We start from the raw sequence: 18,165 nt of genomic DNA, 5'->3' as shown, positions 1-18,165 counted from the left end.
CAGAGCCTCGGAAGCCTTCCTGTCTTCTGTCCCACCCAGCCCCTCCTCCATCAATCCTTGAGGAATGGACCGAGGAGTGACCGCTCCACTCGGCTTAGTTTCCTCTGGCTTTCCGGTCCACTCTAGCAAGGGTCACTTGAAAGCAAAGGAATAAGGATGGGGACTCAAGGTTTAAGTACAGGCTTAGGGTTAAAGGGTCAAAGCTGTGGTTAGAGTTATGGTTAGTGTGAGGATTGCCTTTAAGAAATCCCAGACTAGCCCTGGCCGATTTGGCTCACTGGACAGAGCGTCAGCCTGCAGACTAAAGGGTCCCGGGTTCGATTCTGGTCAAGGACATGTACCTCGGTTGCAGGCTTGATCCCCAGTAGGGAGCGTGCAGGAGGCAGCCGATCAATGATTCTCTGTCATCATTGATATTTCTATCTCTCTCCCTCCCTCTTTCTCCTCTCCGAAATCAATAAAAATATATTTAAAAAAATAAAATAAAAAGAAATCCCAGACGAGATCACAAGGTAAATCTCAGGGCTGGGGTTGGGAGCCAGGGAGTTTCTCTCCTCTGGGCTCCTCCCAGTTCTTCAAGGCACCGAGGGCCAGGCAGGAAGCATCGGTTTCCTCAGAGCTGCTTCCCTCTGGGGCAGTCTTGGCCACAAACAACCACCAACGGCCTGCCCGCCCCTCCCCTCCCTGTGAGCTCAGAGCCGCAAGACAAAGTGCTTGGGACCAGGACAGAGACCTGAGAGCAGCCATGGGCTCCGGAGGAGCGGGTCTCCCTGGGGTCTGGTGGCCCCTGCCTCTCCTGCTTCTGTTCATGGGTGAGTGTGGCCGCCCCCTCTCCTAGCTCAGGCTCCCTGGATCCAGGGCCTGGCCAGGGAAGAAGAGCCCCCCCTTGCTCCTTTGCAAGAGATGATGATGATGTTGTTGATGATGATGATGGTGTGTGTGTATGTGTGTGTGTGTGTGTGTGTGTGTGTGTGAGAGAGAGAGAGAGAGAGAGAGAGAGAGAGAGAGAGAGAGAGAGAGACTGACAGACTGAGAGTTCGAAAGGTCTCCTTCCTTTGAATTGATCCTCAGAGGAGAGAAGGCAGGTAAGGAATGCAGGGATCTGGGCACCTGATGGTAGTCAGACTGGGCTCCACCTCCCTTTCCCTTCCAGAAGGCACGACTCAGGACTCCCCACCCCAGATCATAGTCCACCCACAGGACCAGCTGCTCCAAGGCCCTGAGCCCGTCCAGATGAGCTGCCAAGCCTCGGGCCAGCCGCCTCCCACCATCCACTGGCTGCTGAATGGGCAGCCCCTGAGCATGGAGCCCCCAGACACACACCAGCTCCTACCTGATGGAACCCTGCTGCTGCACTGGCCCTCCACCCAGGCTCACGCCCGCAACAACCAGGCCCTATCCACGGACCTGGGCATCTACACATGTGAGGCCAGCAACCGGCTGGGCACAGCGGTGAGCCGCGGCGCGAGGCTGTCTGCGGCTGGTGAGGCCTGGGAGGGGAGCCGGGGTGGGCACACCTGGGGTGATAATGCCTGTGCTGAGGGAGGTTTGAAGGGGTATCTGTGAGAATCAATATGTGCGTGTGTTTTGGGGGGTGAGGGGGAGGCTCCAGTTAGGCTGGTGTGGGCTGGTATTGGCTGAGGTTACAGTATGTGAGGACGCCTGGGATTGGCGTCAGAGGGAGGTTGGAAAGGATATCAGACTGGGAACCGTGATGAGAGAGCTGAGTTGGGGGTGAACCTACATGGAACTCTTAGGAGGTGTGTCTCTGAAGAGTGGGCACAGTCGTGAAAAAATAGAATGGGGCAGGTGTGGCAGGAAACACCAAGGGGGGCCTTTGGGGAGGCGAGGACCGGGCACTGCTCCCTCCAGAGCCTCCTTCCTCCCCACAGTCCTTCAGGAGGATTTCCGGGTCCAGCCCCAGGACACAGTGGCCACGGTGGGCGAGCAGGTGATCCTGGAGTGCTGGCCACCCTGGGGCTACCCAGAGCCCACGGTCTTGTGGTGGAAGGATGAGAAACCCCTGGCCCTCCAGCCGGGGCGGCACAGGGTGAGTATAGCTCCCTTCCCCATACCTCCTCCTGTCCCGGCACTATAGGGCACGCCCTGGGGCCTGACCCACCTTCTGAGTGCCCCCTGCAGGGCCCGCCCTGGGTACTGACCCACCTTCTGAGTGCCCACTACAGGGCCCGCCCTGGGGACTGACCCGCCTTCTGAGTGCCCACTACAGGGCACCCCCTGGGGACTGACCCGTCTCCTGAGTGCCCCCTGCAGGGCCCGCCCTGGGGACTGACCCGCCTCCTGAGTGCCCCCTGCAGGGCCCGCCCTGGGGACTGACCCGCCTTCTGAGTGCCCACTACAGGGCCCGCCCTGGGGACTGACCCGCCTTCTGAGTGCCCACTACAGGGCACCCCCTGAGGACTGATCCACCTTCCAAGTGCCCACTACAGGGCCCGCCCTGGGGACTGACCCACCTTCCGAGTGCCCACTACAGGGCCCGCCCTGAGGACTGACCCGCCTTCCGAGTGCCCCTGCAGAATTTGAGGAGAGGAAGGCCCTCAGCTTGCCTCCCCTGTCAGAGCCCCTCCCCTCATGGGAGACTGCGCATGTGCCTGTCCTGACAGGTGTCCAGTGGCTCCTTGCGGATGCTAAGAGCAGAGAAGAGTGACTCGGGGACTTATATGTGTGTGGCCACCAACAACGCGGGACAGCGGAAGAGCCGGGCAGCCAGGGTGTCTGTCCAGGGTAAGGCAGGGAGCTAACATCAGGGCCAGTGCGGGGGGGGGGGGGTCCGGTTAGGCTGGTGTGGTCTGGTTTGGGCTGAGGTTAGGGTATGTGAGGTTCAACCTGGGATTGGCATCAGATGGTAGACCCCATCTTAGGGGAGGTTTGCTTCCCCATCCTACAGTGGAGATAGGAGCGCTCTAGTTCTGAGGAAGCTGGGAGTTTTGGGTTCTCGGTAGCTAAGGGATCCTGAATCCCTCAGTTCCTTCACTTGGGCCTGGAGCCCCCATCCCAGCCCTGTTCTCCCCCAGAGCCTCTGGAGCTTCTGGCCGTGCGCATTCAGCTGGAAAACGTGACCCTGCTGAACCCGGGTCCCTCCAAGGGCACCAAGCCTGCGCCTGCCGTGTGGCTCAGCTGGAAGGTGAGGAGGCCCAGCGCCCAGGGCTGGAGCCAGTCCCGGGTCCAGACAGGACCGCGTCCCTGACCCCCCACCTTTCTCCGGACTCTCTCCCAGGTCAGCGGCCCTGCTGCCCCTGCCCAGTCCTACACGGCGCTATTCAGGACCCAGCCGGTGCCAGGAGGCCAGGGAGCTCCGTGGGCAGAGGCCCCGCTGGCTGGCTCGCAGAGCGCGGAGCTCGGGGGCCTCCGCTGGGGCCAAGACTACGAGTTCAAAGTGAGACCGTCCTCCGGCCGGGCTCGGGGCCCTGACAGCAATGTGCTGCTCCTGAGGCTGCCTGAGCAAGGTCAGGGGCAGGCGCCCACGACCAACAATAGACCTCTGGTGTCACTCCAGTCTGGGGGGCCCGGAGGACTGTCCACTCCAGTCTGGGAGGTCCTGGAGGACTGTCCACTCCAGTCTGGGGGGGCCTGGAGGACTGTCCACTCCAGTCTGGGAGTTCCTGGAGGACTGTCCACTCCAGCCTGGGGGGCCTGGAGGACTGCCCAGTCCAGTCTGGGGGGCCTGGAGGACTGTCCACTCCAGTCTGGGGGGCCCTGGAGGACTGTCCACTCCAGTCTGGGGGGGCCTGGAGGACAGTCTGGGGGGGCCCTGGAGGACTGTCCCACTCCAGTCTGAAGGGCCCTGGAGGACAGTTTGGGGGGCCCTGGAGGACTGTCCCACTCCAGTCTGAAGGGCCCTGGAGGACAGTTTGGGGGGCCCTGGAGGACTGTCCCACTCCAGTCTGAAGGGCCCTGGAGGACAGTTTGGGGGGCCCTGGAGGACTGTCCCACTCCAGTCTGGGGGACCCTGGAGGACAGTTTGAGGGGCCCTGGAGGACTATCCCACTCCAGTCTGGGGGGCCCTGGAGGAGAGTCTGCAAGGGGCCCTGGAGGACAGTCTGGGGGGCCCTGGAGGACTGTCCCACTCCAGTCTGGGGGGCCTGGAGGACTGTCCCACTCCAGTCTGGGGGGGCCTGGAAGACTGTCTCACTTCAGTCTGGGGGGCCTGGAGGACTGTCCCACTCCAGTCTGGGGGGGCCTGGAGGACTGTCCCACTCCAGTCTGGGGGGGGCCTGGAGGACTGTCCCACTCCAGTCTGGGGGGGCCTGGAGGACTGTCCCACTGCAGTCTGGGGGGCCTGGAGGACTGTCCCACTCCAGTCTGGGGGGCCTGGAGGACTGTCCCACTGCAGTCTGGGGGGCCTGGAGGACTGTCCCACTCCAGTCTGGGGGGCCCTGGAGGACTGTCCACTCCAGTCTGGGGGGCCTGGAGGATTGTCCCACTGCAGTCTGGGGGGCCTGGAGGACTGTCCACTCCAGTCTGGGGGGCCTGGAGGACTGTCCCACTGCAGTCTGGGGGGATGGTGGGTCCTGCTCGTGGATCCCTCTGCCCTGGTCAGGCAAGCGGAGCGCTTATTCTCATCAGTGTGGCCTCTGCCCCTGTGTCCCCATCCCAGCCTTCTCCCTAGAGCTCCCTCATTCCTATCTCCTCTCTCCCACCCCCAGTGCCCAGCGCCCCTCCCCAGGAGGTGACCCTAAAATCGGGCAATGGCAGCATCCTTGTGAACTGGGTCCCACCACCTGCTAAAAACCACAATGGCATCATCCGTGGCTACCAGGTACCCCCACAAGCTGACACATCCCTTCCTAGGAGTGCCGAGGCCTCCCTCTCCCTTGGCATCCTGCGTGCCCTCACTCTGGGCACTGAGAAATGAACCCGTGCAGAGAAGCGAGGAGCACCCACTATTGATAACTGAGCGTCTGCCAGCCCATGCCAAGCAGTTAGCTCCCTGGTCTCATTTCATCCCCTGGTCCACCTGGTTCTTATCCCCAATTTACAGACGCGGAAAGTGAGGCTGAATGTAGGGCCCAGGATGGGATGAGAAGTGGGGGTGGTTGTGAGGGGAGTGCTCCCTGGTCAACCCCAGGGCAGGGTGACCACAGGCTTGGAGTCTGACTGCAGATGAAGGGCCCAGCAGCTGGGATGGTGCCTGGGGGCACTCACTGCTCACCCTGCCTGTCCTTAGGTGTGGAGCCTGAGCAACACCTCATGGCCCCCAACCAACTGGACAGTGGCCGGTGAGCAGACCCAGCTGGAGATTGCCACCCAAACGCCAGGTTCCTACTGTGTGCAGGTGGCTGCTGTCACCGGCCCTGGGGCTGGGGAGCCCAGTAGCCCCGTCTGCCTCATTTTAGGTGAGGAGAGTCTCCACTGGTCCCACCCACATTCCTCAGCCCCAATACCCACCTTCCTCTCATTGTCCCCACTTCCCACTTCCAGCTCTTCCCCCTTCTCTGTCCGACCCTCGTTGCTCCCCCTGCCCCCTACCCCTGAGCTCCAAATCCTATACAGAGCAGACCATGGAGCGAGCCATCCGAGAGCCCAAAGACCCCGGCCCATGGATCCTGGAGCAGCTGAGAGCAACATTGAAGCGTCCAGAGGTCATTGCCACCGGGGCTGTCCTGCTCTGGCTGCTGCTGCTGGGCACCACTGTGTGTATCCACCGTCGGCGCCGCGCTGGGGTGCACCTGGGCCCAGGTGAGAGAGGGAAGCAGACTCCAGGGGGTCAGGACTCACTGGGTCCAGTAAGAACACTATAGGGAGGTCCTAGCTGGCTTGGCTCAGTGGATAGAGCTTCGGCCTGAGGACTGAAGGGTTCCAGGTTGATTTCTTGTCAAGAGCACATACCTGGGTTGTGAGCTTGATTCCCAGGAAGGGCATGCAGGAGGTAGCCAATCAGTGATTCTCTCTCATCATTGATGTTTCTGACTCTCTCTCCCCCGCTCCTTTCCTCTCTGAAATCAACAAAAATATATATATTTTTAAAAGAACTCTATTGGGGTTAGCTCTCTAGCCTGATGCTGGGGACTCTACATTGAGCCTTCTTCCTGTCCTCTCCCAGGTCTGTATAGATATACCAGCGAGGACGCCATCCTAAAACACAGGTGAGACGTGAAAGGGGCGTGGCCTGAGGTGAGGGCGGGGCAGGGGGGACCCAGGGTCAGTGGAGCTGGAACAGAGAATTGGATGGAGTCTCCCTTACGCCAGGCAGTTTGGAGTCCTACCTGGTATCTGTCTCTCTCCTCAACTCCAAGTGAGAATTGTTTTCTCTTTCAATAATGTTACTATCAGACCACTTGACAGAGAGTAAACAGAATCATAGGCTTAAGTAGCTTTGCCCAAGGCAACACAGCTGGCCTGCTGAACTCCTGATCCAGCGGTTCTCAAACTGTGGGGCGCGACCCCTCTGGGGGGTCGAACGACCCTTTCACAGGGGTCGCCTAAGACCATCGGAAAACACATCTATAATGACATATTGTTTTTGTGATTCATCACTATGCTTTAATGATGTTCAATTTGCAACAATGAAAATACATCCTGCATATCAGATATTTACACGACGATTCATAACAGTAGCAAAATTACAGTTATGAAGTAGCAACGAAAATAATGTTATGGTTCGGGGTCACATGAGGAATTGTATTAAAGGGTCGCGGCATTAGGAAGGTTGAGAACCACTGTCCTCATCCAATGCTGTTGTCACCAAGCTCTCACTGATAATACTGACTACACTTTCCTGCTGAGTCATCCTCCTGGGTGGAGAATCATTAGCGTGGGAGGAGCAGCCTAATTCCTGATTTTCTCTGTACACTCAGAGTTCACCTAGCAGTACCTTTGCCTTTGCTTTCCGTCCATCACTCAACCTATGGAGCCATCTTTCCTTCATGGCAGTCCACCCACAGTTCCAGTAGAGGGCGCTCTGCCCCTACACCATCGGGCGGTTGCTTCAAGTGTGTCTGGCTGCTAGAGACTCAGAAAGCAAGCATGCCTTTTCATCCTGTTGGCCGAGTTTTACACTAAAACAACCATTTCATCTGCCCACATTCTCCTGCTCTTTATCGCATTAGATTTCCTCTGGGAGGTTTCGCAGCTTAGGTCTGCGTTTATCGAGCACCTCCGAGGTGCCAGATACATCCAGCCAGACCCTTTTTCTGTCAGTGTCTCAGCTCAGAGCAAGGTTCCTTCCTGTGTTTTCTGTGCCCACTGGCCTTTCTCTTGAGTTACCACCTGGGCTTTGTCTGCTCTGCCCTGAACGTTCTCTGTCCCCCTGGGACTTCACCCCCATCCTTGAGGGAGATGCCTTCATTTCTCTAAAACAGTCTCCATCTGCCAGGAACTCAGTATAGACCAGTGGTTCCCAACCTCTTTTGGGTCACGCCCCACCTAAGCATCTCTAAAATCCTGATGCCCAACCCTACCCCATGACATATAATTCTAATTATTCAAAAAGTGAACTCCCATTCACATGGAGGAAGCCTAAAAGGCCATTAAATGGTCTAAACAAGCTTCGAAGAACATGGCATCCATGAAAGAGAAAAGTAAAAGAAGGAAAGGATAGATGAAGTACTGAGAAAGAAATCACTAAGAAATTGTTTAAAATAATAATAATAATATGAAGTGATATGAAAAAAATAGCAAATAAAGTTACAAAACACATACCGGTAATAGAGAACTGGAATGCATAAATATGTCACAATGTATATTTATAGACTGTATATGAGGCCCCTAGAACCATCGGAAATGCAAAAAATTCACTGTTAATAACTCATTCTCAAATTGCCCCCCTTAAAAATCAAATTGCATCCCTGTCGGGGGCGGGGGGTGCCCTGCGTTGGGAACCACCAGTCTAGACAGAGACATCCAAGCGAATGCAATCCAGATTTGGACGTGCAGACACATGTACAAGATACATGGAGGAGACTGGGGTGGGGAAATTCCGGAGGGAGATTTCACACTGACCCTGACAGTGAGCAGGAGAAGGCCAACGCGGCAGCCGGAAATCGCCGCCATGTTCGCAGGGAAGGAAAAGCCGTTTGGTCTGCCTGGGGCATAGCGTGTGAGATGGGTCTGGTCAGGCAGTTGGAAACCAGACCGGGGGCCCTGTTCGCCATGCCAGGCAGCCGGGCGCTCTCTGGGTAAAGGGGAGCCACGGGAGGTTTCAGGCAGAGAAGCGCGTTGGCTGGTCCCCGCTGTTGAAACCTGACTCAGGCAGCCTGCATGGCCCCCTGTTCGAAGGGAACCGGACTAGAGGTCGCGAGGCCACGTTCACGTAGCAAGCTCTGCTCTGCCAGCGCATGACCTCATGTTTCCTGCCCCAGCGCACAGCATCAGCCTTATATGGAAGGGCGTGGTTACTTTTACAGATGGAGAACTGGGCCTTAGAGAGGCTGACAGACTTGCTCCCAGGGATGCACAGCTGGGCTGCGACCAACGGGGATTTTCAAACTGGGTTTGTCTGGCTCCAGAGAGATATTCTTTTTATCTTAGCACACAGCTGTTTCTTTTTAATACCTCTTATCTCTGGGCAACCTGGACTTCCCCAGATAACCAGGATAAGAAAGGGCACTGAGTTGGAGACATCAGTGCAGAGATTTTAAGGAGTCTGAAGGGCTTAAAAGCAGGTAGAATAAAGCCTGTAACACAGCGGTTCTCAACCTTCCTAATGCCGCGACCCTTCAATACAGTTCCTCATGTTGTGGTGACCCCCAATGTCATTGTTACAAATGGAACATAATTAAAGCATAGTGATTCATCACAAAAACAATATGTGAGCCCTGACTGGTTTGGCTCAGTGGATAGAGCGTTGGCCTGCGGACTGAAGGGTCCCAGGTTCAATTCCGGTCGGGGGCGTGTGCCTTGGTTGCAGGCACATCCCCGGTGGGAGGTGTGCAGGAGGCAGCTGATCGATGTTTCTCTGTCATCGATGTTTCTGGCTCTCTATCCCTCTCCCTTCATCTCTGTAGAAAAAATCAATAAAATATATTTAAAAAACAAACAAAAAACCCAATATGTGATTATATATGTGTTTTCTGATGGTCTTAGGCCAAAGGGGTCGCGACCCACAGGTTGAGAACCGCTGCTCTAGCACCATCTCCTCACCTCCTTTGGCTACCCCGTGGTTCTTGCTTTACGCTGTTTCTCCTGCCCTTGCCCCTACCTCCCCCCTTGCTCCCCCCCCTCCCCCATTGCTGCAGGATGGACCACAGCGACTCCCCCTGGCTGGCAGACACTTGGCGATCCACCTCCTGCTCTCGGGACCTGAGCAGCAGCAGCAGCCTTAGCAGCCGGCTGGGAGTGGACCCCCGGGACCCACTAGACCGCCGGCGCTCCTGTGAGCATGCCCAGAGGCGGCCAGGGCCTGGCAGTGGAACAGAGACCCCAGGGCTGGAGGAGGGAGCCGTGGGCAGGATGACTCACCATCACTCCTCCTGTTGTGTCTTATTGCAGTGATCTCCTGGGATCCCCGCAGCCCTGGGGTGCCCCTGCTTCCCGACACCCGCACTTTTTATGGCTCCCTCATCGCTGAGCTGCCTTCCAGCCCCCCAGCCCGGCCAAGCCCCCAGGCCCCAGCTCTCAGGCACCTCCGGCCCCAGCTGGCCCGGCTCTCCAGCCCCTGGCCCAGTTCCGACAGCCTCTGTAGCCGCCGGGGGCTCTCTTCCCCTCGCTTCTCTGTGGCCCCTGCAGAGGCTTGGAAGGCCAAAAAGAAGCAAGGTAAGGACAGGACGGGGTCGCAGACCCAGCCCGGAGCAGGCGGGAGGAGGGCCCAGGAGTGGGAATGTGGTGGGAATGTGGCCTGGGCCCTGGCAGGCGGGTGTGGGTAGCACCCCACCCACAGCTTTGACTGGCCTGTCCTGCTGGATCCCCATCACTGACGCACTCGGCGAGGGCCGTGCTGGCCTCAGCTTTTCTCTACACAGGCTCTGTTTTCAGTTTGGCTGCACCAGGAGGGGCCCTGCCTCTGTAATCAGCTCAACTCCACGTGTTAATAAGCGAGCACCAGGGCCCAAGAGACACCAGACACGGTCCTCGCCCCCTAAGGGCTCAAAGTCTAACACAAGTGCCTGACCAGCACACCAGTCATTCCAGAACCTGGCAGGATGTGCCCAGAATGCACCCAGTGCTGGCACCAAGGCTCTGGTTCCCATGAACAACCCCCCTTGTGCTCCACACAAGTCTGCCCAGGTCTGACTCTCAGCTTGCTCCCCAGAGGAGCAGTTCCTTTCTGCCAAATCTCTCCTGACTCCCAGCATCCTGCTTTGACTTCCCAGAGAAACATCATTATCGTCTGTGTTTCTTTCTATTTTTTAATATATTTGTATTGATTTCAGAGAGGAAGGGAGAAGGAGAGAGAGAGAGAAACATCAATGAGAGAGAATCATTGATCGGCTGCCTCCTGCATGCTCCCTACTGGGGATCAAGCCCTCAACCGGGGCATGTGCCCTGACCAGGAATCAAACCGTGACCTCCTGGTTCATAGGTCGATGCTGAACCACTGAGCCACACCAGCCAGGCTAGTTTCTGTTTCTTTAGCAACCACTATGTTAGGTGCTTTACTTATATTTATTTTATTTAAGCCTCACAACATATTGACTTGGTATTATTTCCTCTAATTTCACAGATAGGGAAAGAGGAGCAGATTTGGGTAACTCATTCAAAATCCTACATCAATAAGGGGCAGAACTCAGAGCTGAAGTCAGAGTGGTCTGCTCCCAGGGGCCACTTTGACTGTCTCTGGGAGCGTCCGTGGGAAATCCTATCCTCTGACTCCTTTCTCCCATCTCCGAACATTGGCCTGCACCCTGTCTGCTGTCTTCATGAGCCTTCTGTACTGATGAGTGAGACTTACAAATGCTCAACAGCCATTTTTAAAAAAATATATGTCTAATTGATTTCAGAGAGGAAGGGAGAGGGAAAGATAGAAACATCAGTGATGAGAGAGAATCACTGATTGGCTGCCTCCTACATGCTCCCTACTCGGAATCAGCGAATCGAACCGTGACCTCCTGGTTCATAAGTAGAGGCTCAACCATTGGGCATACTGGTCGGGCTCAACAGCCAATTTTTTTAAAGTTTATAATTGACTTTTTATTAAAACAAATGTGGATTCAGAGTAATTAGGAGCTTGTCTAATATCCAAAATTGTATGTCTCTGAATATTAATGAAGCTGGCATTTTTTCCAGCTTTGCCTCAAAGCTATTGCATTAGAAAATCTCAGTGGTAATGAAATACCAACTAAAAAGAGGTTGCATGAATCTCATTTAAAAACCAGCTTTCCGCCCAGCCAGCGTGGTTTAGTGGTTGAGCATCGACCTATGAATCAGGAGGTCACAGTTCAATTCCCGGTCAGGGCACGTGCCCAGGTTACAAGTTTGATCCCCAGTGTGGGCCACGTCCCCTCTAGTCCTCAGCAGATCATGCTCTGACCTTGTCCAGAGCCATGGCGTCGGCTCCACTGCTATCATCTAGCCCACAACTGACGCGTCTTCATTTCCTAAAACGGGCAGGCACTCTCAGCGCCCCTATTCCCCGTAACTTACTTATTCCTTTTTCCTACTGTTTGACTCTTGTTGGGGTTTTTCTCCATGATAGATATTATCACACTCTCCCGGGTCTCAACCATTATACCAGGTTCTTAGTTCCCCGTACTTTGTCAGATACAAACACCGAATATTCTCATTAATTCAAACCAATATGTATTGCAATTCAGGGCTGGCCAGTGAGATTTGGCCTGACCTTGATAACATTTTTATTGCCTAGTTTCTTATTCAAATAACATTGAAACTAAAATCCAAGTATTTCCGAGCAAGGGGGGAGGGGCTTGTTGTTACCAGGGTCCTTTAGAGGAAATGAAAAGGGCTGGGACAAACATGGCCTTTTCCAGAACTGGCCTTTCCCTTCCTTTTCTTTTTTAAAAAAATACATTTTATTGATTTTTTACAGAGAGGAAGAACGAGGGATAGAGAATTAGAAACATCAATGAGAGAGAGAAACATCGATCAGCTGCCTCCTGCACACCCCCCACAGGGGATGTGCCTGAAACCAAGATCCATGCCCTTGACCGGAATCGAACCTGGGACCCTTCAGTCCGCAGGCCAACGCCCTATCCACTGAGCCAAACCGGTTAGGGCTTCCTTCCTTTTCCATACAACCAACCAGCCAGCCAGCCAGCCAACCTGTGTCTCCACTTCTGAGCTTAGTTCCGAAGCCAGGTACTAGGTCATTCAACGAAAGGAAATGTACACAAACCAAATCAGGCGAAGTATGAAAGCAAACTTCAATAGAGGAAGTCCAGCCATTGTGTGGGTTTTTATCCCAGTGGCTCAGAAGATCTGGCCACTCTCCATGGATTCCCAGGGCCCAGATGGGGTCTTAGTCTTGTCCCTGCTCTGAACTGGCCATGGTGGCCCCCAAGGCTTTAGGATGAGACAGACTAGACAGCTCTGCCTCCAGGGTCCTGCCTGGCTTTAGGTCTGGGCTTCTGACCATGGGACACTAATCTGAAGGCTGTTTCTCTCCTCCTTTGCTCTGGTTCCTGGTCTGGGGAAAATCTGTTATTTCCTATTTACAGTACCCACTTCCTCTCTGGTTTAAACTTAGATCACCTGGGTTTGGGCCTGACCAGGAAGCATTGTACGTGGCTGGGTCAGTCCTTTCAGTGACCTCGGCTTCCCTATTGTCAGAGTTCACTCAGCCTTGTCTCTAAGTGTGGTTCACTCTCAGTGGGAGTCACGTCTGTATGCGTTTACACCTACATCTCTAACAGCATCCTTCATTCACTCATCTAGCCAACAAATGTTGACTATTTACGGGCAGGGCATTGCCTTTCTGGGTGAGACCAACACATCTTCCTACTCTAAAGTGCCTCTTCCTTCACACCTGGCCTGGTCTCGGGTGACTTGCTTCTGTCTTACCCATTCGTGACAGTCTAACCCAGTGGTTCTCAACCTTCCTAATGTCGCGACCCTTTAATACAGTTCCTCATGTTGTGGTGACCCCCAACCATAACATTATTTTCGTTGCTACTTCATAACTGTAATTTTGCTACTGTTATGAATCGTCGTGTAAATATCTGATATGCAGGATGTATTTTCATTGTTACAAATTGAACATAATTAAAGCATGGTGATGAATCACAAAAACAATCTGTAATTATATGTGCGTTTTCCGATGGTCTTAGGCGACCCCTGTGAAAGAGTCGTTCGACCCACAAAGGGGTCGCGACCCACAGGTTGAGAACCGCTGGTCTAACCCATGTCCCCAGGTGAAAGACGCTCAGGTTGCTCAGGGCAGGGCCAGCCAGAACCACGTGAGATTTTCATAATGTGAAGAGTGGAAATGAATAGATTCTCTCCAAGAGAAGAAGGAGCCAAAACTACCGAGAAGAGTAACCGTGTGAGGCTACACAGAGATCAGGAAGATGGCAATACATCCAATAAAGGGAAGAAAGCTTTTATTAGGTGCCAGGAACGTTCCGATCTGTGTTTATTTAATTGGAAAAGCCATCACTTGCCGTGGGTGTTTACAAATGAAACAGGCTCAGAAAGGTTCATGGATCTACCTGAGGGCACACAGCTATTGCATGGCCAAGCTGGGCTACGAGAGCCCATTTTTTTACTCCAAGCCTGGTGCTCCTCCCACCCTCTCACAGCTGCCTGGCTGAAGGTGGGAGGGGGAGAAGAGGGAGGGCGGTTCTTCCCTCTTTTCTCTTTGTTCAGGGGCCTTAAAGCATAACTGAATGACAAGGCCGGAGCTGGAGCCTGAGGTTGGGGTCTGACAGGCCCACCCTGGCTTGTCCCTCAATGGCCGATTCTTCCTTTGCAGAGTTGCACCAGGCCAACAGCTCCCCGCTGCTCCGGGGCAGCCACCCTATGGAGCTCTGGGCCTGGGAGGCAGGAAATAAAGGCTCCAAGAACCTTTCCCAAAGCCCAGGTGAGAGGAAGTGAGGCGGTGAGGTGGGGTACAGGGGCCCACCAGCCCCTACAGCCGGCTTCAGCTGTCCTTGAGGAAGCTGACGGGTGGGGTGTAGGGGCAGGAAGCTGAGGGGAGGGCTGGGCAGGGGGCAGGCTGGGGTGGGGGGCTGATGGGGGTTCCGCTATTCTCATGCCCAGGCTATTGTTCCCCAGGACCTGTGCCCCGAACTCTGGTTGCCTGGCGGGCCCTGGGACCGCAGATCCTCAGCTCCTCCAGCGAGCTGACTTGCCCTCTCCCGCCAGCACCCCTCTCTTCTCATGAACCCCCCACTCAGAATCAACAGACCCAGTAAGAGGGCATGGGGTCCAAAAGCAGGGGTGGGGTGGGAGGCGGTGAGGGAGGGGTGGACAGGGGCTGGAAGGACCCCACTAACCATCCTGCCATCTGTCTTACCCCAACAGGCACGCGGCAGAGCCCCGAGCTCCCTCCCCCCACCCCCTGTCAGCAGCCCCCATCCCCACCTGCAGGCCCTCCAGTACCACCAGCCACTCCAGCCACCGGGCCTCCTCCCTGTCCGGTCCCAGCCCAACCTCCAGTCGCCTGTCCAGCTCTTCGCTGTCATCCCTGGGGGAGGATCAGGACAGTGTGCTGACTCCTGAGGAGGTGGCCCTGTGCCTGGAGCTCAGTGAGGGTGAGGAGACCCCCAGGTGAGTAGGCCCGTATTACAGTATGTTTGTCCCTGCCTCGTTCCACTCTTCCCGGAGGAATGGTCCCGCCCTACCGCACCTCAACAATCCTACTGTCTCCCATGTTGCCTCCTCCTAGGAACAGCATCTCTCCTATGCCAAGGGCTCCTTCACCCCCCAGCACCTATGGGTACATCAGCGTTCCCACAGCTTCAGAGCTGGCAGATATGGGCAGAGCTGCCGGAGGGGTAGGGTCTGAGGTGGGGAGTTTGCTGTGCCCACCTCGGCCCTGCCTCACCCCCACCCCCAGTGAGGGCTCCCTGGCCAATGGCTGGGGCTCAGCCTCCGAGGACAACGCCCCCAGTGCCAGAGCCAGCCTGGTCAGCTCCTCAGATGGCTCCTTCCTGGCCGATGCCCACTTTGCACGGGCCCTGGCAGTGGCCGTGGACAGCCTTGGCTTTGGTCTGGAGCCCAGGGAAGCAGACTGCGTCTTCACAGGTACATCAGCTCACCCTCACCCCTTGGAGTGGGACAGCCCCTGTAAGACCCCCTTCTATATGTGACACGGCACCAGAGTTAAGTTAGGGTTTTTCAAAAGGCTGACACGCAGGGCTCAAAAGGTTCGCCCTCACTGCTCTAGCATAAGCACTGCGCATGCATTCAATGACCCCTCTGGGAGGAATGCTCTTTATTCTTTTCCAAATGAGGAAACTGTAAGTCAATCAGGTTTATTAACTTGCCCAAGGTCACCCCATGAGAACAGGGACCGACTGTTCAAGTCTGAAGGCTGCAGGCAGCCAAGTGCGACCCACCCCCCTACCTGAAGGACCCCCCCTCACCCAGACAGGGGTCTCCAGGAAGGGCGGCTCCAGCCCCCGTGATTCACTCCAGCCCAGTGTTCAGGTTCCTCCTCACTGTGGGACGTTCTGTCTCCTCTTACCCCTGCCGTGCCTCCACGCCCTCCTTGCCTTGTCTGTGGTTGTGGGGAGGAGCAACCGGGCTCACCCTTCACTGTCTAGTGGAGTGGGACCATCATCTCCATGTCAACCTTCACTGTCTAGTGGAGTGGGGCCATCATCTCCATGTCCACCTTCACATGTCTAGTGGAGTGGGGCCATCATCTCCATGTCCACCTTCACTGTCTAGTGGAGTGGGGCCATCATCTCCATGTCCACCTTCACTGTCGAGTGGAGTGGGGCCATCATCTCCATGTCCACCTTCACATGTCGAGTGGAGTGGGGCCATCATCTCCATGTCCACCTTCACTGTCTAGTGGAGTGGGGCCATCATCTCCATGTCCACCTTCACTGTCTAGTGGAGTGGGGCCATCATCTCCATGTCCACCTTCACTGTCTAGTGGAGTGGGGCCATCATCTCCATGTCCACCTTCACTGTCTAGTGGAGTGGGGCCATCATCTCCATGTCCACCTTCACTGTCTAGTGGAGTGGGGCCATCATCTCCATGTCCACCTTCACTGTCGAGTGGAGTGGGACCATCATCTCCATGTCCACCTTCACATGTCGAGTGGAGTGGGACCATCATCTCCATGTCCACCTTCACTGTCTAGTGGAGTGGGACCATCATCTCCATGTCCACCTTCACTGTCTAGTGGAGTGGGACCATCATCTCCATGTCCACCTTCACTGTATAGTGGAGTGGGACCATCATCTCCATGTCCACCTTCACTGTATAGTGGAGTGGGACCATCATCTCCATGTCAACCTTCACAAGTCTAGTGGAGTGGGACCATCATCTCCATGTCCACCTTCACTGTATAGTGGAGTGGGACCATCATCTCCATGTCAACCTTCACAAGTCTAGTGGAGTGGGAACATCATCTCCATGTCCACCTTCACATGTCTAGTGGAGTGGGACCATCATCTCCATGTCCACCTTCACTGTCTAGTGGAGTGGGACCATCATCTCCATGTCCACCTTCACTGTCTAGTGGAGTGGGACCATCATCTCCATGTCAACCTTCACTGTCTAGTGGAGTGGGACCATCATCTCCATGTCCACCTTCACAAGTCTAGTGGAGTGGGACCATCATCTCCATGTCCACCTTCACTGTCTAGTGGAGTGGGACCATCATCTCCATGTCCACCTTCACAAGTCTAGTGGAGTGGGGCCATCATCTCCATGTCCACCTTCACTGTCTAGTGGAGTGGGACCATCATCTCCATGTCAACCTTCACATGTCTAGTGGAGTGGGACCATCATCTCCATGTCCACCTTCACTGTCTAGTGGAGTGGGACCATCATCTCCATGTCCACCTTCACATGTCGAGTGGAGTGGGACCATCATCTCCATGTCCACCTTCACATGTCGAGTGGAGTGGGACCATCATCTCCATGTCCACCTTCACATGTCTAGTGGAGTGGGACCATCATCTCCATGTCCACCTTCACTGTCTAGTGGAGTGGGACCATCATCTCCATGTCCACCTTCACTGTCTAGTGGAGTGGGGCCATCATCTCCATGTCCACAGAGGCAGTCAGGGCTCCCCTTAGCTGTTCCCTGCCTCATCTGCTCTATCAGATCCCCTGTTCCCGTCGTATGAACGCTAACCCTGCCCTGTGCCCCAAGAAAAACAACCAGGCTTGTGGTGCACGAGAGAGCAAGGGTTATCCAGGGCAGAAGTTCCCCTAACGGAGGGAGAGGAGGACGCCGGGAGTGGGAGAGGATGGGCAAAGGCCAGTTCGAAACATTCTCTCTAACGAAACGAATGGTTCCTGTCCCTGGGGCCAGAGACACCGAGGCTGATGGGCCAAGTTGGGGTTAGATTGTACTTAGGGTTGGGTGTCTGCTTTAAGTTGGCCCCAAGCTTTGTTCCCTAAACTGGTTCCCAGGGGTGAAGGCCAACCCTCCACAGATATCTCTGCCCCCACACAGGTGCCTCATCGCCTCCCTCCCCCCGGGATGACCGCTTGCTGACTCACACCCTCTCCCTGCCCCTATGGGAGTGGAGGTCAGACTGGCTAGAGGACCTGGAGAACAACCACATCCAGCGACTGGGCAGAGGGCTGCCGCCCTGGCCCCCCGACTCTTAGAACTCTCCCCAGAGAAGCCATCTCAGCTGTGCTGCCCCCAAGGCTGGCCGTAAGTGTCCGTCTGCCTGGCTTGTGTGGTTCTGGGTGGAGCCGTGAGGGAGCCGGGGGTCTGCAGGAGACACAAGGAGCAAGGGGATAACTCCACTCTCCTCCAATTCTCCTAGAGACTCGTCCTGAGGCATGTCCCCGAGACTCCCCACCCCAGCCCCCCAAGAAGAGACTCAGAACTCCCTCTCCTATCAGCCACGGGCCCTGAGGAGGGCTGGGCCCTGGACTGCAGATCTTGGTCGGTGCATCTCTGCCCTTGGGTACATCTGGCCTCCAGGAGAGCTCGCCCTCCTTGACCGTGAAAAGGAATGAAGCAACACAATCAGAGCAAAGCAGACCCGGAGCCCCCGGAGCGGAGAACCGTCTCCACCTGGCGCCTTGCTTGTCCTTGGCTCTACCCAACCCCACAACCAAACTGTCTGGCTTAAGGAGCAGCCCATCTCCTGCTCTCCCATCCACGGGGA

At 55.7% G+C, this 18,165-nt stretch overlaps 1 protein-coding gene across 1 annotated transcript; it reads left to right on the top strand.

Moving 5' to 3' along the window:
- Positions 1-745: 745 nt before the first annotated feature.
- ROBO4 (roundabout guidance receptor 4) lies at positions 746-17,909 on the top strand (the record flags this gene model as incomplete). Its single annotated transcript, XM_081113730.1, is given in 19 exon segments — positions 746-812; positions 1,154-1,483; positions 1,893-2,050; positions 2,625-2,745; positions 3,036-3,145; positions 3,239-3,467; positions 4,668-4,780; positions 5,189-5,357; positions 5,515-5,700; positions 6,065-6,107; positions 9,198-9,334; positions 9,451-9,714; positions 13,826-13,933; positions 14,128-14,263; positions 14,377-14,622; positions 14,741-15,099; positions 17,496-17,650; positions 17,654-17,702; positions 17,818-17,909. Coding segments are annotated over 19 exon segments (3,072 nt in total).
- Between the last annotated feature and the right edge of the window lie 256 nt (positions 17,910-18,165).

The sequence above is a fragment of the Myotis nattereri genome (assembly GCF_964212035.1).
Source record: "Myotis nattereri genome assembly, chromosome: 19".
In the NCBI taxonomy this organism is placed as follows: Eukaryota; Metazoa; Chordata; class Mammalia; order Chiroptera; family Vespertilionidae; genus Myotis; species Myotis nattereri.
The sequence above is the reverse complement of the archived record's forward strand: the minus strand, read 5'-3'. Positions and strand labels throughout refer to the sequence as shown.